General features: G+C 43.4%; 4 protein-coding genes across 5 annotated transcripts in view; 1 reads left to right on the top strand and 3 right to left on the bottom strand.

Moving 5' to 3' along the window:
- Window positions 1-25,546, bottom strand: part of clpb (ClpB family mitochondrial disaggregase) — a 520,737-nt gene that overhangs the window by 375,099 nt on the left and 120,092 nt on the right. The gene's annotated exons all lie outside the window — the stretch shown is intronic.
- On the top strand, window positions 1,886-7,374 carry fam124b (family with sequence similarity 124B). Of its 2 annotated transcripts, none has more exons than XM_005746914.2 (7): window positions 1,886-2,280; window positions 2,678-2,709; window positions 3,330-3,539; window positions 3,882-4,277; window positions 4,473-4,669; window positions 5,657-5,813; window positions 6,712-7,374. In XM_005746914.2, the coding sequence occupies exons 1-7, from the start codon at window positions 2,210-2,212 to the stop codon at window positions 7,290-7,292; spliced, it is 1,644 nt and encodes a 547-aa protein (XP_005746971.1). In that variant the 5' UTR covers window positions 1,886-2,209; the 3' UTR covers window positions 7,293-7,374. The 2 variants fall into 2 exon arrangements, with proteins under 2 accessions (XP_005746971.1, XP_005746972.1); XM_005746915.2 differs by having other exon boundaries at window positions 1,886-2,284.
- mmp28 (matrix metallopeptidase 28) lies at window positions 7,402-23,901 on the bottom strand. The gene is made up of 8 exons (XM_005746916.1): window positions 23,625-23,901; window positions 21,704-21,780; window positions 20,858-21,048; window positions 14,520-14,741; window positions 13,830-14,075; window positions 10,680-10,829; window positions 10,167-10,334; window positions 7,402-9,540 (listed from the first exon to the last, which is right to left on the bottom strand). The coding sequence occupies exons 1-8, from the start codon at window positions 23,742-23,744 to the stop codon at window positions 9,146-9,148; spliced, it is 1,569 nt and encodes a 522-aa protein (XP_005746973.1). The 5' UTR covers window positions 23,745-23,901; the 3' UTR covers window positions 7,402-9,145.
- The window catches only part of taf15 (TAF15 RNA polymerase II, TATA box binding protein (TBP)-associated factor), a 10,275-nt gene continuing 8,806 nt past the window's right edge, over window positions 24,078-25,546 (bottom strand). Inside the window, exon 16 of the mRNA XM_005746917.1 lies at window positions 24,078-24,541. Coding sequence (XP_005746974.1) covers window positions 24,502-24,541 — 40 coding nt within the window. The 3' untranslated portion in view covers window positions 24,078-24,501. The remainder of the gene's footprint in view (window positions 24,542-25,546) is intronic.

The raw sequence follows: 25,546 nt of genomic DNA, 5'->3' as shown, positions 1-25,546 counted from the left end.
TTTGCATGACCAACCAAGGCCTTGGCAAGCCTCAGAAATGCATCTGTAACCATAATCAAGGCTTAATTTCAGTGGTAAGCCACAGTCAGATTCTGTGTTCACAACAAGAATTTGGCAGGCTTCACGAGGATGTTGTTTATTACAGTATTTTCCAATTCACGTGTTTCTGTTTATCTTTACTTTTGGGTAAGAAAATACTCAGCTGAAGCTGCCATTGGCCACTTTGCTATGCTACACCCTGCTTGCCAGCTTGGATAATTTTCTGTCAAAACACTTTTTCTTTCAAAACTACCTTGATTCTTCATGCCACAGATTCAACAAGGTGGTGGAAACATTCCTCTGAGATTTTGGTCCCAAAAGTGCTCTCTATTGGATTGAGGCTGGCAACTGTGGAGGCAATTTGAGTACAGTAAACTTATCATGTTGAAGAAATCATTTGTGATGCGCTTTATCCGAGAAGATGGGTGCACTGTGGTCACAAAGGTGGTGGTCAGCAACAATACTCGGGTAGGCTGTTTAAACAATGTTCAGTTGGTACTAAGGGGCCCAAAGTGTGCCAAGAAAATATCCACTACACTATTACACCAGCCTGAAGCGTTGATACAGGGCAGAATGGATCCATGCTTTTAATGTTTGCACCAAATTCTGACCCTACCATCCAAATGTTGAGGCAGAAATGGAGGCTCCTCTGACCAACAGCTCTGGATCCCAGTGTGGTCTTCTGCTGCTGTAGCCCATCTGCTTTGAGGTGTTCGAGTGCTCAGAGTAGAAAAGCGTTATATAAAAACCAGACCATTTACATTTACCTTCCAAACAGCTCAAAGCAGTTTGGCCGTTTTCCTCTGACACTAACGAGGCATTTTCCCCCAGAGAACTGCTTCTCAGTGGATGTTTGCTCTTTTTTGGACCATTCTCTGTAAACCCGAGAGACACTTCTGTGTGGAAAATCCCAGAAGATCAGCAGTTTCTGAAATACTCAGACCAGCCTGTTTGACAGTAACAGCTGTGCCACATTCAAAGTCACTTAAATAATGTTTTTTTCCTAATTCTGATGCTCAGTTTGAACCTCAGCAGATTGTCTTGACCATGTCTACATGCCTTAATTCACTAAGTAGACACCATTGGCTGTTATCTGAGTGGTTGAACAGGTGTCCCTAATAACATGTCTGGTGAGTGTAGAAAACTCTAAAGTTATAACAGAGTATAGTTATTTCAGGTCCGTGGCTTGTACTGGTGTTAAATAATATTATTTTGTACTGAAAGGCGTTCTTAATACTTCTACTGAGTATTGAAAATACAATGAGTAATGAAATAACAGTAAATGACAAAAACACAAGTCTTGGCCTTCGAATTAGAGCCCCAGTCTGTTCAACAATAAATATTAAAAATGTTTTTCCAGCACTTTGTGCTTTAGAAACGTTTCTATTTAGGATATCTGCCCAAATTCGAGTAAAGGGTGATATTAATCAAGTGAATGTTCTTGATTAAATACTTGTATTATGTCACGATGCCTGGCTATTCAACATTTAACACTTTTGTTAAGATTACAGGGTTGCTTTGGTGTTTTTGTTTAGTTTTCTTCTGAATATATTGGTGTAACTTGTGTCTTTCACTGAATGATGGTTTTATCTGCTTTTCACTTCGCACTGCTTGATAACGTCGTCCAAAGTGTGCCTTTCTAAAGCTCTCCATATGGTCTTAAGAAGGTCTTAACAAACAACGTGTTTAACTTAGTCTTTGGAGCCTCCCCTGCACTTTTAAATCTGCCCAGGCCGTCTGGACCGTCTCCTTTGTCTTGTCATTTTGTCAGAGCTTGCCATCTGCTCTGTTATTATAGGAGGCGGCTTTGGATTTAAAGTAGCACCACCTCTGCTGGTCCCTTTCGCCCGGGAGTTGGTCTCTGCGCAAACATACGTACACCCTCAAGCCTTCTAGACTCCAAACCTCTCCTTTTTATCTTTTCTTTTTTTAAAAACCCAGCGGGTCTTACAGTTAAAACGATAAACTAAGGGTGTGTGGGTGCCCTGTGACGTCAGCGTCCCAGCAAGTGTCCCATTATTTTTTTTATTTTTTTTGGAGGGGGGGGGTTAAGCAGCCTACGGAAAGAAATCAAACAGGATGCTTTTCAGCCCGAGTGTGGTCTGCCGTAAACACAGCTCAGACTCACTGGCCGGAGCATGGGCGCAGATGTGAAAGTGTGGACCGGACCATGTTGCGCCGAGCGGCGGTGTTGAAGAGAGCCGACGATGAAAACGTGGACTCCGGAGCTGAGACTGCCGAGTGAGTGAGTCAACGATCCCAGCGCTAGCTCCGGAGGCTAACCTCAGCTAGCCAACTTCGCTTTTTTTCTTTTTCTTTTTCTTTTTTATAGCGGTTTCCACAATGGAAATTATTTTTGCTCCAGACATTAAATTATGAAGAGTATGACTTTATCGTTCATTTAACCCTTTAGCACTTTACGACATCGGCTTTTTGGCAGCTGCTGTGATCTTTACGGTTTTTTTCTAGTGATTCTTTTAAGTTGTACGCTAGCTAACAACAGATAAAGTGTTGTCATGGAGACCAAAGTAAAGGGAACGTTTCCAAACCGACCACCACAAGATGGAGACAGTTTTTTGTGTTTCCCCAAATATATGAATGAATAATAAACTAAATTCGTGGCCTTTTTTGTTTTCAGATCAGACTGCAGCAGGATGTCGTCGTCTGGCAGTAAGTAATCCTAGACTCACACAGTAAAAAGAGAAAAACAAAAACACTCAAACTTACTTTTCGCACCTTCATAAAGACAAAAACACAAATAATCGAAACCATCTTACCTCGTGGGCTGCAGTACAGCCCAATTTAATTTTAAGTGGGTCAAACCAGTGACTCTAAATATTTAATCCCGCAGATTTCTTAATATATGAAAAATAAGTACAATTTAATCCGTTTTTTTACATGTGTGGATTTGTTGATCTGCCATACTGTCAATAAAAAACGACATTACTGCAGTAGAAGAATATGAACTTTTTCTGTAATGTATTATTCATTTGTTACTTGAACATAAATTTATAAAGGTTGTAAAAGAAACGATACAATTAAAAAGATTAAAAGTCCAAATTTATGTCCAGTGGGCTTGAAAAAATGTAATCAGATGGAGCAGTAAATGATATCTATCGTCACACAAAAATTTAAAATGATATAATGAAAACTGGATAGTAGACAAACGAACCGAATAAATACTCCTTCCCTTTGGGGGGATAAATTTATTCTTGAATTAGTTTAATGATGTCCTTGTCTAAAATATCTTTGTACACTCTGTGCCTCGTGTTGTTTGTGCGTCACATCAGTCGACCTCGTGAGCAGGCGGGTCAGACAGCAGCGGCAGCAGCAGCTCCTGCTAATGCACTTGCATCTGCTGGCTAACCCCGGAGACTCCCTGCTGTTGCAACACACCCTGGATCGCCTGCTGCGCTGGCTCTGCCCGAGCCTACGCATCTTCCACGTGTCGGAGAGGGCCTCACCATTCAGAACTTACTCCCGCCTCTGCCCCGTGGCTGGTAAGGATCCTGGGTTTTCAGTATGTAGTCCTGCATTTCAGCACAGTATGTAGTAACAGTACATATACTTGGATCTCAGCTGTTTCTTTGGCACGGCTGTTTCAACCATACATTATACCTTATTACACACTTTGGAGGTGTATTATTCAGCTATAATGATAACTTCCATATGTGAAAATGAGAAATATTTAGAGAAATTTAAGATTGCCATTGAGGTCAACATCCCCCCCCATCAAATGCTGCACTTTAACCGTTGTAAACATGCCATCCCACAATGAGCTCCTGCCAGAGCCATGTCTGTTTTCACTTAGAATGAATAAAATAAAAGTTGACATCTTTCAGGCTACCCGTCTCTGGCCATCACTTTCTTCCTGCACGAGGCCTACGGAGAGGAACGAATCCTCAAAGTGCTGGACTTCTTCCAGCGTCCTCCCTGGCACTATCATCACACGGAGAGTTGTGGCAGCCGAACCGGAGGGATCCACATTACTTCCAGCAGCTCGCCCTCCAATGCCCTGCTGCGGCCCTACCTCCTGCCCAGCAGAGACTTTTATAGCCTGGGTGCGGGGATGCCGGTGTGGGGAGTTCGACCAGTGCACTGCGGGGGTGAGATACTACGTGTGACGCTGTACAGTGCGTATGACAATTATGAGGATGCTGTGCGGCTCTATGAGACGGTGCTGCAGCGACAGGCAGAGGAGCAGAAGGCAGGATTCTGCTGGTTCACCCTGCATATGGGTAAGGCTTTAGAGTGTTTGCTCTTGATTGTGCAGTATTGTTTTTATACTCCTCAAATTGAAACTACATACACATTTATTCCTTTCAAATTTTGTAATTTTGTAAATTTCTTAATAATAATTTTTTTTAAACGTCATATTAAAAATGCGTCTTATCCCCTGCTGTCTCCTCCTGCCTTATTTCCCCTGCATCCAGAGCCCGGGCTCTGCCTACAGATGGCTTTAAAGCAGTTGTCACCAGGAGTTCAGGTGGAGCCATGCAGCTCTGCTGTGCTACAGTTTAGTGTGGAAGAAATTGGCCAGCTGGTTCCCCTGCTGCCAAACCCGTGTACCCCCATCAGCGCTACACGCTGGCAGACTGAAGACCTCGACGGCAACAAGGTTCTCTTTCAGGTAACTGCGGGTTATCTTCTTCTTTCTGCTTCCTCACGGCTCGCCACACGGGATCCACCGTCTCCTTCTCACCCCTAGCATCCCCATGAATCTTTTCAGTTGTCTTCCTCTTTACCTCCAGCCTGCCAGCTCTGTCTTCAACATCCTTTGTCCAGTATATCCACTATTCCTCCTCTACACATTGTCCAGACTGTCTCAGCCTTCCCCCTTTAACTTTGTCTAAAATCTCTTTGTTACCAGTTCCTCTAATGTACTCATTTCTCTTCCATAAGAGAAGCCTCCAGCTCTGCCTCCTGTCTTTTTATTAGTACAACCTTCTCCAAACCTTACACCATAGCAGGCCTCACTACCATCATGTAAACCTCCCTTTCACCCTTGCTGCTATCCTTTTGTCACAGATCACTCCTGACACTCATCTCCACCCACTCCACCCTGCCTACACTCTCTTCTTCACCTCTCTTGTACACTGTCTTATACTTTGGAGGGTTGACCCCAGGTTAACTCAACATAGTCAATCTCGCTCTTTATGTTAAACGTGAGGATTGTGTGAATGGCAGATTGACGCAGCCTCGCATTGCAAGAGTAAACACACTGAAGTGTGGGAGGTTTAACCACTAATTACCTCACAGAATGCTGGGAAACTGGTCAGACCTTTGTTCCATGTGCTACTAATGTGTGATTTATGAAACAGGAAATTTTTATATGTTTGAGATAAGGATTTGGATTTAATGCAAATATATGCAAGTCTGTGAACGTTATTTCATGAAACTAATAACACAGTGTAAATATAACTGAACCAACTGTTGTATTGCGCTGTTTGTCATGGTGGGAGATGAACATCTGTTCAGGTGTAGATGGGCTGGGGCTTCCAACAGGAGTTTACATCCTGTATTCTAACAGAGATAAACAGTATAAACATAAAGATATGTTTGGATGTAGTCCTGGTATACGTTATAATCCCATTCCTTCTGTCGTCCTGTGCTGCAGGTGAAAACCCCGGCACAACCTCAGCGACCTCTGACCTGTGCTTTCCCCCTGACTGGCTCGAGCATGCCTTCTCGAGGAATTCAACTCAGCAGCTCGGGACACAGCCTTTCACCCTGCAGCCTTACATCTCCTCTGTCCGGGCAAACGCACAGGCTCGGTAAGCTGCGATGTTCAATCTTTCAGTGGGAGATTTATCGCCTGGAGCTTGACAGACAGGGAGAAATATCTCCAAATTACTTCTTCACTGAGCGCTCTCCCAAAGACTTCTCCGTTCATAATGATTCCCTGGCGCTCTGTAATTGCCGTTGTATTAAATGATCATTTTGACTTAGAAAGCATTTGTACGTATAATGATTCAAATATTAAATGTTTCCTCCAGCACAGTGCAAAGTCTTTTTATTGGAGATGAATATCAGTAGAAAAGTTTACCAGTAATTATACTGGCCACGTGGTCTCTTTTCTAAGCAGTTATTTGAAGCAGTTCAGATTTTTTTTCAAAGAAAGTGTTAAGTTACATAGTTATATTTTTTTGGAGAAAGTTTTTAGGTAAGTACTTTTTTTTTTGTATAGCCCTTTAAAAAAAAAAATGTCACAAAGTGAAAAGAATAAAGATAGAGACAACATTACAGCAGGAGGCCTCTCACAATAAAAACAAAACATGGTTAGAGCCATCACACATCAGCATGGCCGAGCTTAGATACGAGTAAAGAGCATTGAGTCTATGCAAGAGAGCTCAAAACCTTCAGTTTTACTGAGTGACTGAGGGAAACACGAGATTTATGAGAGTTTTATGTATGATGTAAAGCTTCATATTTTTTAAGGCTTATCGCCAGTTAGAGAGCTGATGAGGGTTTGTGTTCTTGAATATAGAATCTGTCACACGTTTATGTTCCAAGAGAGTTAGTCATAAAATCAAATTGTATTTATTGGTCTGTCACGGTTGAGACACTTCGGGGGCAGCTTAAAGTAACACAAAGCAGAAATAGTTTTCATGTTTGTGTACATTGAGTGTACGATTTTTAATTTTTTAATTCTGTTTGGTGTTTCTTTGCCAGCCCAGAGACCGCGCAGCGACCCCATCTTGGAAAAGCTTCATGGAGGAAGTGGTGGAGCGGAGAGCCTGGGATCAGGAAGCTGCTGTAGCACTCCTCCTGGCAGCTCCTGTTACTCGTCCCAGCGCAGCAGCCCTGCTCCACTCTCAACCTCCAACCACCCCGACTCTCCGCTGCGTCCCTCGATCACCCACTCTCTCTCCCATCTCCTTCTGGAAGAGGACGAGGAGGAGCCGGAGACCAACGTTGACACGGGAGCGGCTGTCTCTCCTCGCCCAGACCCAGCAGTCAAAGCGATGACTCGCTCCTCCTCTCTGGACCTTTTGGTGAGCCTCCAGTCACAGAGACCCACAACAGTTGGAGCTTCAGCTGTCGAGGAGCTGGCCAAGGAGCTGAGTGATTGTTTGCAAGGAACGCACACACACCTTCAGGGGTCGTCTGGGACATGGGGCTCTGGTGGTGGAACAGATGCAGGCAGGACCAGGCAAAGCCCCTCCAACAGGCCCCTGGTAGAAAGCAGGACTACCGCTGAGCCGGCACGTGTGAGGAACTGTGAGGAACGGCTGGATGAGTTCTTCATCTAAATTCCTACCACCGTGTCACGAGCAGTGGTAATAATCACAGACAAATAACAGGGACACCGGAGCACTGCAGCAGTTGACACATAACCTCGTGTTTTGTCATTTGTATTTTAACTTGTCTTGTTTTTTCAAGACAGCGCAGGTAAAGGTAATACAATGAATGTCTAAGTTAGTTTTATACATGGGTGCAGCTAATGATTTGTGCAGCTGTTGTAGCCGAGTGAATAGCAATCAGTTTTGTATTTAAGTGAGGCACACTAGGCTTCTTCTCATCACTCAGCTAGGCAACTTTTTTTTTCTTTGATTAACTTCGAACAGATTAAGATGATCTCAGCGTTAAGGCTGTCTTTGATGTTGCCCTTGGTCGTGATTAGAAAGCTGATTTGTGGCATATAAAGCATTTGTTTTAAGGAACTTCAGATAATCATTGATCCAGAATTTTCTTGTTAAAATGGACAAGCAGTGGAGTAAACCAGGCTACATAACAGTAATGAAGAATTATCTCCCTTTAGTCGACCTGACACCTCAGAAATGCTCATTACTGAAAGGTCACAGTAAGGACAGGTTAACTTGAGTGAATTTTTTATGATCACTTAAACAGTGTTTGTGATCATTACAGCTGTTCTGAAGGCAAAAGATGTTAAGTGAGGAAAAGAATCGTAATAAGAAATGTAATGATTCAGGTCAGACTAGTCTCTTACTTATTTTTCTTTAATCTTTTTTTCCTTTGAAAAGGCTTTCTCGGTTTAGCCTAACAGATTAATTGGAGTCTGGGTTTTTTCACTTGTGCATTATAAGGTCAGAGTTTTTCCCGCTGGGCTGCTCTCCGTAGGCAAGCTGGGGAGCTCGAAGATGTCAGAGCATTTAACTGTTTACTGGAAATAATTGTAACTGGAAGAAAGCGAGTATTGTAAGCAAGTAGTGTGTAACATGTTCAGTGATGTAGGTTAAAAGATAAATGATTGGAATAATAAAATGGCTACGTCGTTGCGCCCTCACAGCTCTGTGTGTGTGTGTTTACATACAGGCAGGCAGATGAAGTAGGAGGTGAGAAGTGAATGCTTGAAGTATCCCAGACATATTCACACAGCTGATAACACTGCTACGCTGAATTCTTAAATCCAGATCAGACATAATTTCATCTTTCATTGAATGTTGAAACACAGATAGTTACAGCTGCTTTACACACCGGCCTTTAGACACAGAACACACAAAATCTGTATGCAGATTGTGTGCGTTAAAAACATTCTTGATGCAGCCGGTCACACCGGCCGTGTAATTTAGCAGGAAAAATTTGCAGCATTTATTTTTTTCAAGCTCAAGCTCGATTTATCTGATTCAAATACAGAGAGCTGACCAATCAGACCGCTGCATTTGGAAACAAGTGCACTCACTCAAAACACCAGCCGATACTAAAAATGCAATGATATGGAAATAGTCAAATGTTACTATTTTACCTCTGACACGCAGCTAGACGCTGCTCCGAATCAATCGGGTCTCTGAAATGATTTTCTGGCTCTTCAGATGTGGTCAAGAGTTCAAACTGGCCCACTGACATCCTGAAACTTCATCGCCATTGATGACTCGCCTGCACTGCTCTCACACTCTGTCATGATTGATTTGGGGCCCCTAGCAATCAGGAGGGATTGAACATCACATTCCAGAGTAAGCATTAAAATTTAAACACTGCTGCTGCTGATGATGTGCAGTCCTGTTGAGGCTGTAATTACACTTCCATACACAATAATGCTAATCGCTCTGCAGTGTAAATACTGTACGTGCTGAGAAGCTGTAGCTCCTCTGTATTACGATACATCAACAAATTGCACTTTAAATCCTGCGGCGCCATCTGCTGGTCAAAGGATGTTGTTGCTCTGAGGAGAACTCCTGCAGCCGGTCCAGCTCAGGTCCTTGGCCCAGTGGCCCTCTTTGGTGACTCGCACCTTCACTGGGTCAAACCTCCAGAACCGCTTTTCTTTGAAGAAGTAAAGGCGGCCGTCTGGACGGGTCAGCGCCCCGTTGGTCCCTTGCGGCACGCCAGTCCAGTCAGCCAGCTTGCGTGGGTAGTAGGGCTCTTGACGCAAGGTTTTAAGGTTGAGTACGGAGTAACGGGAGCCCTTGAAGAGGACCATGTGACCCAGAGGAGCATAGTAGAAGGCACTGTCAGGGTGACGAGGCAGTCCTAGCTCGCTGCTCTTCCTGGGGAAGCCGGGGTCAAGCGTGCTGCCCGTGTAGCGCCAGATCCGCTTCCCTGCACAGCAGGAGGCAAGAGACACTGAAATGACACCAAACCTTATGCTCACGAAGAGTAGAATAAAATAAAACCTCTATTTCACCAGTGCTGCACAAACAATACAGCATCTGATGACATTTAGCAAAAAACTCAGGACACCGGGCCTTTTAAGAGATGAAATAACCTTACCGAAACGCAATATGTTCTTTAAAACTAAGCATAACTTTGACTAAAGACAGAAAGTACACACTGTATGTACAAGTGTTTTGGGCGGTTTTCTTAATTTAAAAAATTTGTGATTATGATTTATGGAGATTAATAATGCAGCAGAGCATCTGAGCTTTGCATAAAACTGTTTGCATTCGGCAGATAAGAAAGTCTTGTCAGGTATTTGGCATTTAGTGGAACATTTTGGCACTATCTTCAGACAAATTTTTGTAGCCTTTAGCACAAAGAGAAGACTATTAAAACCGCAGCTGGAGCCTCACTGCTGTATTCAGCCTTTAAGCAGCACTTTGCTATTTTAAAAGGCACGAGAGGATCTATTTTGGGAGTTTTAACAGATGCGTGAAGTTAGCTAGCAGTTTAGGAAATGCCTTAAAAAGGAGGTGTGAGTCCCATTAATGTGCTCAATGAGGCAGTACCTTTGAAAAAATACCACTTCGAGTCCAGTGGAGAGAAGGCAGTGGCCTCGATGGCCGGAGGGAGGTCGGGCCAGCGCTGACGGAGAGGCAGCGGGCCACTTACGCGCCCTTCAGCCGGTACAGTCCAGTATACGCTGCCCCGAATCACCAGCACTGTCTTATTTTGGTCTGAAAAAGAGATGAATATACGTGTATATGTCTCATTCTTGCACAGAGCATGCTGGGAACAGTTTCTGAGCCCTGAACAAAGCTAAAAGTCTGGAAATTACAGCATCTCACTGTTCTCACTCTTTTCTCAGATATCATGAGAACACATGGGTGGCTTAAACTTTCTTTCCTGTTTTGCTTAACTATAAAATGATTTTGAAATACAGGAAAGCGAGTATTTATCAGCAGCTTTGTCCTTTTGTTATAGAAATAAATATGAAAACAGGAATATCCACTGTTCCTGCTAGGGTTAGGGTTGTGGCTGAATGTTGTTTTCTGATAAGATTTCATTTATTCGGACCTCACCCATAGTGATGGCATCAAAGACGCCCTGGCAGTAGAGAGGTTGTCCCGGGGTGTCGTGTCTGCTTTGAAGCTCTGAGAACTCCCACTCCTGCAGCGCAGTGTGCAAAACCTGACCCGGCAACCTCACCGGGCGATCGCCTAATGGTTTACCTAAAGGCACAAAAAATAAAGGAAGCAAAGCCATAAAACAATGAAGAGGAAGAGCTGGAGTTTATTGTTAACTGTTCTCGTTGGCTGACCGGACAAACTTTACATTACAGATCGGTCCGATTTCTCATGCATCCCAAACAGCAATTTAACTGTTTACTAAATTAGATCAGGAACAAATGGGAACACAAACTGTGGAGATTTCTTCTTAAACAGGACTTGGAGAATGTTAACATTTAAATTGTCCTTTACAGGATGTGGCTGGGTTGATGTATACTGATGGATGACATTCCAGTGCACAGGAAATAAACAACAGACTGTAGATAGAGCACGGGCTGGAACCTTTAACATTTTTTAACTACCAAAATCAGAGCCGTCCTATTGTTATTGGCCCGCGTACCCTCGCAGTGCGCACATGAAAAGAATAAAGGAGAAAAAAGGGGAGGGGGGGGCACAACACATTGAGCTCAACTGAAGAGTAAATGATAGCGCTTCAGATGTGATTACAGCCACTTTGTTTGCAAGGAGCTCAACAAACATTTTTGTAGGAAGATGGATAAAATCAGCACACCCAAGAACAGGAGGAAGAAGGCAGGAAAGATAGCTCTACTGTGCACACCGCAGTGGTATCCAAAAGCTCATTGTGAGCATGTAGGAGCAGAGATGACTTCATCCAAACACACAAACTCCCTCCTCGCACTCTGTCACATTCATCAGAAGTGGAAGAGATATTTAGATATGAATTGGCACCAAAGTGGCAACTAAACTGAAATATTAAAGCTATAAATCCTAAAATTAATGTCATATAGGCCTGGATGTGAATAATATTTAACTTTATACTGCTGAGCTTCATATTCGGGAGCATGTTTGAGGTTATTGCATTACATTCTGCACTAGTTACATATTTCTGTAACTGTTTTACAAGCTGCTGTCCCTTTAAGGCCACGCGCCCTTTCTGCCACTGAGATGTTTGTGTTGTAAAGTGTCAGCAGCAGACCAGCTCAAAATAATCAGACCATTTAAGACACTTTCATGATTTTTCTTCCTCATTCTGATGCTCCCTTAGTTTACACATCTACATGTCTAAATGCACTGAGCCACTACCTTGTGGTTGGCTGATTAGATATTTACATTAACAAGCGGTTAAGCAGGTGCATCTTACAAAGTGGCCGGTAAGTTTGCGTTGACTTCATTATTTCAAACTGGCTATATTTAGTATGAGCAACCAGCATTGTAACAACAAAGAAGGAAAAGCATAAAAAGTCCACTTCGAGTCAAAGTTGTTGTTTTTGATGTCACGGTGCACACGGCACCGTATTCAAAGGCAGAAACACCAAATCTATGTTCGCTCTCTGACATATCCAGTCTGCTCACATGTGCTCTTTATCAGATTGCAGTGCCAGGAATGATTCACACACACACCCACACACACACACACATTCACACATTCTCCTTAAAGCTTATATGTTTAAGCAGATGTAACATTTTCCGAGCATCAGCAGTCTTGTCAGCTGGACTTGTCAGTTTTGAAGTCGCATGACGTTTACGTGGGAGCAGCTGCAGTGTGCACATATTACTGCCACAGGTTGATAGGAATAAAGGAGAAAAAGCAGACCAAGCTTCATTTGAGTGGCTGTTAAGGAATCCTGGGTAATTTTCCCTGAAGCAAAAAAAAAAAGCTATTGGAGAGTTGTCTTGAGGTCTTTGTGTAAGGTCTGCTGATAAGTGGCCACCCAAAGTTCAAGTTTCCCTAAAAACAAAAGCACATACAGCTTAACGACCAACTAAAGGTAATTATCTGCTATAATTGCTGCCATTTAATTCAATCTATGGTCAAATTGCTTTAGGTCCTGAATGTAACTGAAATAAAGATGTGTGTCTCTGTTCGGCCGACACAGCGGGAGTGAAGGGCCACTTTAGGATGGTGAAGACAGAATATTTCAGAGGCAGAGCAGATGGAACTCCTCACTTATTAAATAAAAGGAGAGGCAGCTGGACGTGGTCTGCCTGCAAACTTCTGCTGATCTCAGGTTCAGAGCTGTGTGCTTGTCCTGCAGCCACGCAAGCATTCCTGCACAGTGTCTTGTTTTTCTCTGTGCAGCTGCCGTACACCTGAGAGGCCGGGCCAGAGCGCAGGAAGCTCCTCATGCATCTTCAAAACGTCACACAGTCACGGCTAAAGAGCTGCTGGCAATGCAAAAATGGTTTAAGACGTATTGTTGCGCAGCTGTTGTGGAGAAATCATTTTCCAAGCAGCAGCAGAAAAACCCCCAAAACAAGCAATAAAAGAAGTGTGCAGAGCGGCACATGTGGAAACCTGCCTCACACATGCCAGGAGGGACAACAAACTTGCAGTAAACAGAAACTCTTATAGCCGTCATTCAAGAAGTCCAGGGTGATGCTCCCACATTGCACAACCACAACAGTAATCTATCACAGCAGGTAAATACAGTGTGCATAACTGCAATGCTAATAATAATAATAATACACAAACAGGCTGCTGAGTGTGTTGTTTTGACACTCACACCACCTCTGCTGCCCTCCCTATAAACACTCCCACAGCAGCAGCTAAGAGGCTGTCAGGCTGAACAAACTCCTCCTGCTGCTAAAGATAAACTCAAGATTAGATTGTGATGTGTTGTGCATATTTCTTTTGCCAAGAACACGCAGAAACTTCGAGTGACTGCAAACAAGAAATGTAAGAAATTCAGTTTTGGCTTTGCTGCTCTACTCAGTCACCGTCAGTGTTTGGAGCTGTAGTGGCCTGCTGGCCTTTTTGACAGCTCGGTGCTACAGCTCCCAATTTGGAGGGCAATAGAACAAAGAGACAGTCTGGATTTGTCACAGTGCATGCACAGTTCATCACACTACCACCATGTCTGACTGTTGGTATGATTTTCTCTTTATGAAATGCTGTGTTAGTTTTATGTAACGGGATGCAACTAAGTTTAAACTTATTTAACATTTTAAATTGTTACCATAAACCAAGCACCATGTTCTCACCGTACAGCTGCTGCACGGCAATAATGTCGTCCCAGCTCAGAACCAGCCCGCGGCCGAGCTTCCTGTAGTACGGCGACATCAGAGCGTGACGAACGGGGGAGTGCTCCAGGCCCAGAGTGTGTCCGATCTCGTGGGCGGTCACCATAAAAAGGTTGTGGCCCTTGTGCCCGTTTAGCGTCCACCTCTCCGCCATGTCGAAGTGGGCTTCGCCTCGGCGAGGCAGGAAGGCGTGAGCCAGAGTTCCCCCTGAATGAGAAAAAGGACTTGAGGACTTGCAGGATGGTGCTGCTTCATGTATTAAAGAGGTCGTTAAAGACTCTGAACAGCCGTTCTTTCCATTTTGAGACTGGGAGCTTTCAGGTTACAAATAACACACAGTGTAGAGAAAAAAGTTGCATTAAAGTGCTCTTTAAATTCAGAAATTCTAATATTTCTATATTTTCTAATTTGCTGAGTCAGATCAAAGGATCTTAATGAGTTTACATGTTCTACTTAAATGTAAACTTGTGATTTTGTGGGACTTAAGCCCAAATATTCCCAGTAATCTCATTACTATTCACACCTAACTAATGAAATTAATCTGCCAGTACGTGTAAGGAGAATTTAAGGAAGTTAAATATCTTTTCTTCTTAAACAAGTCCTTGTAAATATAAATGAAGATGAAATAGATCGATGTGTTGTGACCCTGACCTGGTCCGTCGAAAGCGTTGCTGGCCCCGTCATTGTGGTCTCCTTCATAAAAGGCCAGCCGGATGTCTGCGGGTCCACCAGGGGCCTCCTGGAAGACCAGGCCCGACACGTTGCTCCACAGCTGGAAGGCAGCATGCACAGCCAGCCGGACAGAGCCCAGCGACAGGTGCTGAGGCCAGTTCACGATCTGGTAGGTCAGGTGGCGCTTGTACCACTTGTCAACTGGAGAACGGCCAGACAGAGAGAAGCAGAAATGCGACACTATGAAACTCCCAGTCTGGTTCATATCAGCCGGTGCATCAGCAGATGAGCTCCAACCAAAAAACAGCCAGCAGTGTTATTCGGAGCAAGGCTTAGTTTAAAGCAATTATCAAAGAATATAAAAAGTAATACTGGCTAAAACTCAATAACACAGTTAGCCCTCAGACAGGTACATGGGTAAAGATGCTAACTAAACGAGAATAAGAGCATAAAAAGTGCTCAGTCATGCTGATTTTCTCATATATGTTAAACTAAATTATCTTTTCAAAGAGAAGTGACCGTCTTTATAAGATGTCAAAACAATCCCTGATTTGTTTCATTCGACTAATGTGGCTGTTTTCTTTCTTTCCATATTTGCTGGATAGTCTGCTATTTTAAACTAGTTGAACTTTTAGAGAGCTAATCCTGTTGGAAATTGTTCAATTATTACTATTGTGTCCTTATTATAAGCCATTGATGTAGCTGTGGATTTACACCTTAAATAACCAGCATAATTAAGGAAGGATTGAGGGTCACCTCAAGGAAAGTTTTAAGTCTAATATTGAAAGTAGAAAGGGCATGTGTCTCCTGAACCCAAACTGGGACTGAAAGAGGCCTGAAGCTGAAGGCTCTGCCTCCCATTCTACTTTTAAATCCTCTAGCAACCACAAGTAAACCGGCAGTCTTAGAGGGATATGCTTTATTGGGGTGATTGAATTGAATTGAATTGTTTTATAGTTCTGAATGCCTGATATCCCATCCTCAACTGTGACAAATCCAGCCAACTGAGCCAGAATGATAGGATGTTAACCATGCAAGCTTCCAGCTGGGTAAACTAACACGCACTCTGACTGCATGCTTCACCAAACAGTTTACTTCACCATGTGTCTGTAGTTTCTTGGCTTAGTTATAATTACACGTGTCGCAAACTTCACAGTCACATCATTTGTTCGCGGATCGAAGGAATGGGGGATTCATGCTCAGCCTTTCATTAATTTACAAGACTCCAATTTGTTCGCACACATACACAGGATCACACAGTAAAAGAGTCTGGAGACAAAGCAGACACACACAAGCAGCTCAACAGCCCTAACAGACAAAAGGGACTGCCTGCAGGAAACAATCAGCAGATAATATGAACCTTCAGAAAGAGGCAGCTGGAGAGGCTGTCGCTGACTTACAGAGCACTTTTAAACGAGAGCTTTATGAAACTGCACAGACTTTGCTCAAATGAGCCTCAACGCTGATTTTGTCAAAGGGGTTTTGGCCAAAACAAGAACACTGGACTGAAATAAACTTTGCACACCTGGGCGACGAATTGACACTTAAACCTTGCAAGAATTGATTCTTCTCCATTCAGTCTTCACTTCGGGGCTCGGCTGATTTACACATACTTGGAGAGCTGACGCTTAAGCGTCCACATAAATCAAACTTATTTTCCAAAGTTGTCAAAATATTTTTTTAAAAGACGGCCAAATGTGAGCGAGAGGTTTGCTCAGGTTACACACTACTGCTCCGTCTTAAAGCCTCACGCTGCCTGAGGCCGCTACAACGGAGGACAGACTCTGAGTGCTTTCGATGCCATTTGTGCTTGTTTAAATAACGCATTGCAAACAGAATATGGGAGAAACATACGAGAAGCATGTTCTGCATACTGTGAATGGCCGAGAGACCGCAACAGCACCCTGGAGACTGGAAAATATCTGCAAATCTGGAGCCATTAAGACATGGTTTTGGCAGTGACATCAGTGTGTAAGCTGTGTGAGTAAACACACAAACAGAAGTTGTGCTTCGGCAGCAGCTTGACTCTTATAAGAACTTCATGCTTGTCCTTTTTGTTGCAACAGTTTACACAGATATGACGCTGTAAGAGTGGAAGCGCATGGAGGCTCAAACACCACAAAAAAAATCTGATTCAAAATAAAGTGATCATTTGCCGCAACATGATTTGAGACTGTGAGATACTCAAACATGTTCCCATCCCAGCTCCACCTCTCATTCCAAGATGAACTGCACACATTAGGCCTGTTACCGCGTCACGTGTGTAGATGTGTATTCTCAGCAGAGCTCAGGCGCCTACTCTCCATCTCAGACCGCCGCGGAGTAAGAGGTCCCAGAGGACGGCAGAGAAGCCAGGAAGTCCGATACACACAAGACATTCCAAGACTTCCCTTATGGAAGCAATTATGATGCCCTCTATAGCGGCAGTGTAGGGGAGGGCGTGCTATCACAGACATTAGGAAGTGACTTAGATCATCTGATAGCTAAAGTTATTGGTTGTGGAGGTTCGGGGAGATTCTGTTTGTTGCTGGTGTTAAGAAGGCTGTGCGACAAATGCAGGCAAGAGATGCCGCTGACAACGAAGCCAACGGGCGAGGCTAAAAAAGACCCGACACGATGTACAAGATTTCATTCACGTCTCATGGGTTATTTTGTCCAGGCCGTGGTCTAAAATCCAAAATTTGTTTCAATTCAGTTTTATTTACATCAAATAAGGACAATAGTTTCCTCAGTGTGCTTTAGGACTCTACAATGAAAGAGAGAAACCACCAATACTCAGACTAGACCTCCTATGAGCAAGCACTTGGCGACAGTGAGGAGGAAAAACTCCCTTTTAACAGGAGTCAGCGAGTGAAAGGAAGTGAGTGAAGAAGAAGCCCAGGCAGCATAATCAAGAGAGGATTTGGGGTCACTGGATCCAGGCCTAACTATAAATGTTATCAAAAAGAAACTTTTAAGCTTAATCTTAAAAGTAGAGATAGTGTCTGTCTCCTGAATCCAAACTGGGAGCTGGCTCCACAGAAGAGGGGCCTGAAAGCTGAAGGCTTGTTTTAAATATCCTGGGAGCCACAGGTAAGCTAAAGTGCTCTAATTGGATGATACCGTACTCCCTCTCTTGAGATGCTCTGCCAGGCCTTATTGCAGACACCTTCACCTGCTGCTTGTTTGTGGGTCTCTCTCGGGCCTCAGATACCTGTAAAGCCATTCATGCATATGAAAATAGGGAACTTTGCAAAAGAAACCAACTGTTTGCTGGAATCAGTGAATCTTTGACTGAACTGAAAACTTCGATCTAATTATTTAAAAATGAAATTATTGAAATAGTTACCAAAAATGTGCAAAAATGCCCATTCATTGTTTAAGCGTCTACACTTCATGGCATGGATCCATGGAGGCACACCTCAGAAAAACACACACACACGTCATGCACTTAAATAGCTTATCTTAGACAAGCTGGTGGAAAGTCAGTTCTGTAAATATCAGTGGGAACAACCACAAGTCAAGGTCTGTTTTCAGTTTCCAGGAAGCTCAGAAGCTGATAAACAAAAATCACATCACACCACAGGTGAGAGTGAACGAGCAGGCAGCTCGTCTGACTCACCCACACCGCTGCAGTCGCACGGCTTCGTTTAGCAGCCACAGTCAGCTGTCAAGGTCAAACAGCTCAAACAGCATTAAGGGTTAGCTTTAAGTCATGGATCGCCTGCTTCACAGAATGGTAAGCCTCAAGCCTGATATGAACTGGAAACTGCAGGAACACCGGCATCACTGTCCACAGAGAAGTGAGTTTTTCATCACCGTGGAGTGAGAGGGTGCCAATGAAGAAAGAAGCTCCTCCCTTCAAGCTATTTGGCCAGATTGACAAGATTTATGTTTGGAGGCTTTCAAACCTACAAAAACTATACGTGCTGTCAAGCATGGTGGTGGTAGCCCCGTGCTCGGGGGCTGTTTTGCTGCAAGTCGTGCTGGTACATTGCATAAAGTGAATGGAATAATGAAAGAGGAGGATTTCCTCCAAATTCTTCAACATCACCTCAAATCAGCTGGATGGTTGAAACATGGACACAAACATGAAAATGATCACAATTTTGTGTGGATCACTGAGCTAACACTGAGCTTTTGGAATGGCCTCCCCAAAGCTGGTATTTGAAAGTTTGTGGACTATGTTTAAAAGCTGATTCTGTTAGAAGTTAAAACCTATGTAACTTATTAAAGATGTACAATCATTCAACAGTTCAGAGAAATCCTTAAAAGACCTCAGTTACCATGACATTCATGCTCATGATGAGCGCATGTAAACTTATGACCATAGCTGCAATCCATCCAACACACGTAACCAGAAGGAGGGAGGAAAAAACGGAGGATCAGCAAAGTTACACATAAATAAACAAGGATATAAAAAATGCCAGACTTGAACTATTAAACAGGGTAGGTAAAAACTTTAGGTCACATTATTGATCAAAAGAGATCACCAACATTTTTGGGCTTATCTGCAGCCACAGATGTCTCTGTACAGTATTTCCTGCCATGTGTTGAGTACATGTTGAGATATTACTCTCTGTGCTAAAGTGGAACAACTGCCAGCCAACACTGTACATACCTGAGGCCTCATTATTACTACACGCATGTTTTCACAGGACTCTGTTCAGACCAAGAGTCTGATCCAAACACAAACCTCCTTGAGCAAACACTCGTGAAGCTGCAAGCAGAAACATATCTGCCGTTTCTATCGCATAAAGCGGCATAAGGTTTGAGTTAGAGGTGGTGGCACCGCACGAGCAGAACGCCGTTATTCACAATTAAGCTATTATTGCTACAATACATCAGTGGATGCATGAAGCCAGATCAGTAAGAGGTTTGACCCGAGGGTGTAAAAGTATCTGCCGCCTGTTTAATAACACTGCCGCCTGTCACATGAGACAAGTCTGGGTTCTTAAAGAGCGGGCTCAGATCCATACAAGCAGCTGGCCACTGAGATAGGTGGCAAACAACATGATCCAGTCAGTCAGTTATGGATGTGTGTACCAGAGGGAACGTGTCAGGTACTGACACGAAGAGGCAGCGGCAAACATCAGCCGCCGCTGCATTCCCCGAACATTAGCCAACCTCGTCAGTGACACTGAGGAATGCAGAGGCTTCACACATCATGAGGCTGGAGGCACAAGCACAGAGAGAGGGAGTGGGAAACATTGCTGGGGCTTCTGGTGCTGTCGTCGGCCTGCTGCTGCTGTTCATTCACAAAGGAGATGTGACGAACAGCAGCACTGAGGAGAGACAGCGAGAACGAAAAACACGAAGACGTACAAAAAAGGGCGTTTACAGGTCTCATCGAAATCTGTAGAGCGGCCGTGGATGGAGGCAATTTCAGCCAGTCAGAGGGTCTTCCACCAAGGAAGTACTCCAATAAAAATACATGTGCAGATTCAAAATTAGTGGGCTGATCAATTCAAATATCGTAAATATTGATAGTATCAGTACCAATGCCAATATTAGTATCCGATCGATACTAGCAGAAAAGGATCAATTCATTGTTTCTAGAATTTAAGTTCATAGTTTCAGATTCAGTATGTAGCCAATTAAATTGTGTTAAATCTTGTTTGGTAATGGAAGGGTACGCCTTGAATACAATTACATTAAAAAATATCAGGAATATTGGCCTTGTATTTATTTGGTATCGGACTGATACCAAAACCGCTCAGCAAAGTTGTGCTATATTCAGTGTCTCCTTCTCTTGTTCCCATCAAGGATATTCTAACAACACAAAACACTGAAAGACTGGAAAGGCGAACCTCTTTTAATCCTCTGGTTTTTAGATTTTGGTATGTAGGTTTGGATGGAACAGATTTACCTCTTGGAGAAACTGGAAGTGAGGTTGCAGGGGTATATGTGTTTGGACGAGCCCATTTCCACAAACCTTTATCTAAACTGAAGAACACATAGTGAGATGTGAAGGACTTTAGGAGATGAGAGAGAGAAGCATAATCCCAGTAACTAAAGACAAAGTGGAGACTAAAGTTGAAGTTTTTACCCAGCAAACATGACATGAAAGACACATGGGCTTGTGTAACTAAATAATAAGAATCACTCAGGGCTGACGTGTGCACCATCAGACACTCCACCAGCTTTAATTACAACCCTCAACTCTATTTAGTGCTTCAGTTTATGACGGCGGACCCTCCCAGTTAACTGTTGGTTCTTTCAGACCACAATGGGGCAAACAAAGGCGCTACATAAAAAGGCAGGGAATGAAACACCGGCTCTCATGTCAGTCAGGCTCACTTTGCACATGCACGCATATAAATTAAGTAAAACTATACCTTCTGCAGTGGAGCGTCTCCTGCGCAGCTGCTGCGGTGGTCTGTGTCCAGTAAAGATGAAGTTTACTCTCTGAGCCCAGATCTGCTGGCTGCCCTCGTCCGACACCCCACAGCGAGGCTCTGCCATCCGCAGCAGGGTGGCGCTGTCAAGTTTGCCTGTGATGGGCAGACGGGACAACCACTGGAATTCTCTGCGGAGAGACAGAGAGAGACAAAACACTTAGAGTCTCTCTAGTGTGTGAGCCAAAAGGGCTGCAAAAGGTGATAGATCTTTGCTGCATAGAGATTTAATGATCTGATGCACTTCTGTGTTTCTGAGAGGAGCTATTAAAGATTCGCACGAGAGCTTTCAGCCAGGCACTTGGACTGTTCCTGGATTCAGGCGAGTTACAGATACATATAACTCAAAAGTACATCAGCATCATGAAGCTAGGTTTCCCACATCAATGGATGGAAAGCAGAAGAGCTGTTAAGGCTGATAACATCAAAAATGTAGCCTTATCCCCAACCTTTATGTCCTTTATATACCAGAGCCTGCATACATTGAGTAGAGATGAGCATTTAGATACATAAAAACTGCACAGAGTTTACGAACACATCATTCAGTCCAAGATGAAGGAGTTTTAATCAATTCCCATTATAGTACAGTGAGCAGACGGGCCAGAGGGCGAGGTTCCTGAAATTCCTGGATGGTTCAGGGAGGGTTCAGGAGAGGTTTCCCAATGAGGGTGTGTTTTACTGCCCTGCACAGACGTTCAGCCCTGAGGCTTGTACCACACCGAGCTCACCCCTCCCTGTGATGAACAGGCAATGCCTAGAGGTAGAAATGTGTGCAAATGGACCTACCGGACTGCAGACTGTACCTCAGCCGCATTGTGGATGTGGTAGTCATGATGGAGGTAGCCATACTTTTCCAGAAAGTCCTACAACGGAAGTCATACCTGTTAATAATTAAACTCCAAGAGAAGCAGCAGAACAAAAATGGTGATGGTTATGACTATGATTTTTACTAGCAGTGATAGCTGTACTAGGTGTGACAGTGGACAGATGGATAACCATACGTGTTTTTAAAAACGACATACTAAAGAGGAGTAATGACATACAAATAATTAATTAAGCACTTACTAATACCTTACTAATGCTTAATGGTGTGACATTATTAAAAAATGCTGTTTTCAAAAACCAGTGCTGTCACACGACATATTTCTAATAAGAACATAGCGTAGTAACCACACATCCCCATGAGTTTGCAAGACTTCTGCATTATTTTACCATGTACATGGTTATGAGTGCGCAGACCACCCATAAGACAAAGGAGCCCCCCGGGGGCCCCTGAAACTCCCAAGTTATAATTTTGCAAGAATTCCATGTAAACATGCAAGTCACGGAAAGCTCCGGTGTAATACCTATAAAGTGCTTTAACATGAACCCACAGGGTACACGCCAACAGGTGTTGCATTATTCTGTGAGGCTGGTTCATAGTTTAATATTACAGCCCCTTCATGTTCAGACAACAGCAGCAGGCACCGCTCAGAGTGCGATTACAGATGTGACGGGGCGGAAATTAAAATTGAGGAGATGACAGATGCGTTTCAGCAACAGGAATGTGCAACAACAAAATAATAATAATAATAATAATGTTTCTGAAAATGCCACAGGGCTTTGTTTAATGTAAGAATGAAAGCATAGCTGGTGAAACCAGATGAGGAAAGCGTGTAGTCTTTGGACAGCCAGCAAAGGGAGCTGTCAGATTAGGGCGGTGCAGTCTGAACCACAGAGAGGCGAAACTGGTTTATCTTTCTTTATGAATGGGTCAGATCTCCTTGTCTTTATGCAGCAGACTTTAACATTACATCACAGTACGTGTAACCTTTCCTGAATGAATATAGGATATATACAGACTCTTTGTTTTTAATAAATCTGTTTTGAGTGGGGTTGCTCATTTCAGCTTAGTTTTTTTTGTTTTTTTTGTTTAATTGTTAGCTTTAGTATTTTTAAACTATTGTTGCATGGAGGGCACATGCCAAGATGCAAGATTTGGGGGAAAATCAGTACAGCTATAAGAAAAACCCCGCAACGACTCGAAATCTTTGTTCTCGGTTCATAATCTAGGTTAAATGTATGTTATCGGCAATACTGGGACTGTTTTACATGGTATTGGATCTATATCGGTATAGATCTTAAGTTGCAGTATGGTACAGCACTGTAGACATCAAAGCCTCATCAGGCATGTTAATACATTTCACAGACTTAAATACTAAAGTTAATCTATAATTTTGACTGTTTTAACAGCTTTTTACGTCCATTTTTAGTTAACTATAACAACATTGTCCAGCTGTAATAATTCCCGTTATTAAAAAGTTTGCACATTTTATAATGGCGACAAAACAGGAAAGCGCTATTATAGAGACAGCAGGGAGTTGCGCTTTAAATTGTTGGTTGTAAATGAAAAACAAAACAGCCATTAAGAATATTTAATGTTTTTACAGAAATGCGTTTAGACAGACATGTACCTTTCGACTGAAACTGTAAAATCATCTTATTTGATTACTGCTGTGAGCTATTAATGTTATTTTATTATAACCACCAAATAAATTCACTGTGTCAAAGTTTCGGTGTAAAGCCGATAAGACTATTTCCCCGGTAGGATAACTTCGCAGTGCCCACAGCGTAGTTTTAAATGTGGGTCACTTTAATTCGCCTGCTTACCAGAATGTTTGTAACAGAGGTCTTTGAGTCTCTGTGAAATGAGTTTTGACAGCAGTACCTCCGGGTCCAGGAGCAGCGGTGATCCTGCGGTAGTCTGAGCGGTGATGAGCGCCGTCACAGCCAGGAACCAGAGTCTCCTAACGCCCCGCTCACACAGGCCCGGAGCTCGGCGGCTCATCGCGGGGAGAACCGCAGTCAGCGCCCTGCTCCCTTCACAACCTCCATGATTAAATTTACTATCCGAGGACACTCGAGTGATCCCAAGACTTCTCCATTACTGTGAGGACTGACGGAGGTTATTCACAGCTGGAGGATTACAGGGAGAGGAGGAGTGTCAGCACCGCCCCTCGTCTGCCCCTTTACTGCAGGGCAAAAAAATCCAAATCAGCAGGGCACGGCAGCGTCTCCCCTGCTGCACACAACCAATTTTAAAGATATGAATCACATGCAGTTTGTTGTTTCTTTAGTGCTGAAGAGGTTAGTGTGTAATGAACTCACACGGAGCACGGAGAAAAGATCACAGTTTAATATAATTTTGGAAACAAAAAAAAAAAAAAAGGAAACCAAGTAAAACATTTTATTCCGTTTATACAAAACAATGGTATGAAGTCTACCTCACATAACATCAGCAACTAGAATCTGACAGAAAATTAAAAAGATGTACAAAGAAATAAAAACAAAAAACAAAAAGGGGAGAAAAAAAACAAAACAAAAGACCACATGCCTACAGGTGCCAATCAGCCCCTTTACATAAGCTCAACACATCCCTGAATCACAGAAGAACAGTAATACTTAGGATGCACCAGCTACAGTAGACAAAAATCACATCCGTCTCATCTACACCCTCCCCTCTCCTACACCCAGTTAGTCCTCCAATCTAAATCCTCCGTCCACGGCAAAGTTAGGGGCTGGAATGGTTTTCTTCTTTGGAGCACTCAGTACGGCCGGTCTCTTCTGTCGTCCCTGCGGTCACCTCTGAGGGGAGAAGACAAAGATGTCTGTTACTCGAGCTGCATTTTAACGAAGACCCACATCTGCTAATGTCATTGAGATAAAAACCGGAATCAGCCGGCAAATGAAGGTGAGCCATAATGTCAACTTCTCATTCGCACAGGCCTTCACATTTTAAATGAGCAGCAGAGCTTGATTTCAATAAAGCAGAAAGCCATTAATGCAGCATGTCACCTTCAGGGTAGAGCAATAAACAAGTCTGCTATGAAGGCAAACCAAACACAATTCAGAGTGAATATTCAGACACCTGGAACACTTAGGGGCTCCTTGGATTGTGTAATTTCACTCACAGCTTGCTAACACCACAAAATGCAGTTTAATCTCCTTGAAGATCATCCTGCCAAAGTACTTCTGTTATAATTTGGACGATTGCCATATACAGAAGTTCTCAGATGATACAGCCACCATTGGATGCGTATCAGACGGGAATGATCTTGAATACAGTCATCAGTGACTTTGTTGGCTGGTGTGAGACCAATGTACTCCAAATCAACGCCGGCAAGACAAAGGAGATGATCATAGACTTCAGGAGGAAGTCTCCTCCTACAACACTGGTGAACATCCAAGGGAAAGACATTGAGATAGTGGACTCTTATAAGTACCTGGGTGTTCACCTCAACAATAAACTGGACTGGACTACAAATACAGACATCCTGTATAAGAAGGGCCAGAGTCGACTCCACCTGCTGAGGTGACTGAGGTCCTTCGGAGTCTGCAGGACTCTGTTAAGGACATTCTATGACACTGTGGTAGCATCTGCCCTTTTCTATGCAGTGGCCTGCTGGGGGAGTGGATGCTCGGACAGGGACAGGAGCAGGATTGACAAACTGGTGGGGAGGTCTAGCTCCGTGCTGGGATGTCCCCTGGAGTCTGTGGAGGTGGTTGGCAAGTGGAGGATGTTAATAAAGCTGACATCCATCATGAACAACCCACATCACCCACTGCATGAGTATCTGAGTGGGCTGAGCA

The sequence above is a fragment of the Pundamilia nyererei genome, unplaced genomic scaffold, assembly GCF_000239375.1.
Source record: "Pundamilia nyererei isolate P.nyererei 1_Seehausen unplaced genomic scaffold, PunNye1.0 scaffold00185, whole genome shotgun sequence".
Classification (NCBI taxonomy): domain Eukaryota; kingdom Metazoa; phylum Chordata; class Actinopteri; order Cichliformes; family Cichlidae; genus Pundamilia; species Pundamilia nyererei.
The sequence above is the reverse complement of the archived record's forward strand: the minus strand, read 5'-3'. Positions and strand labels throughout refer to the sequence as shown.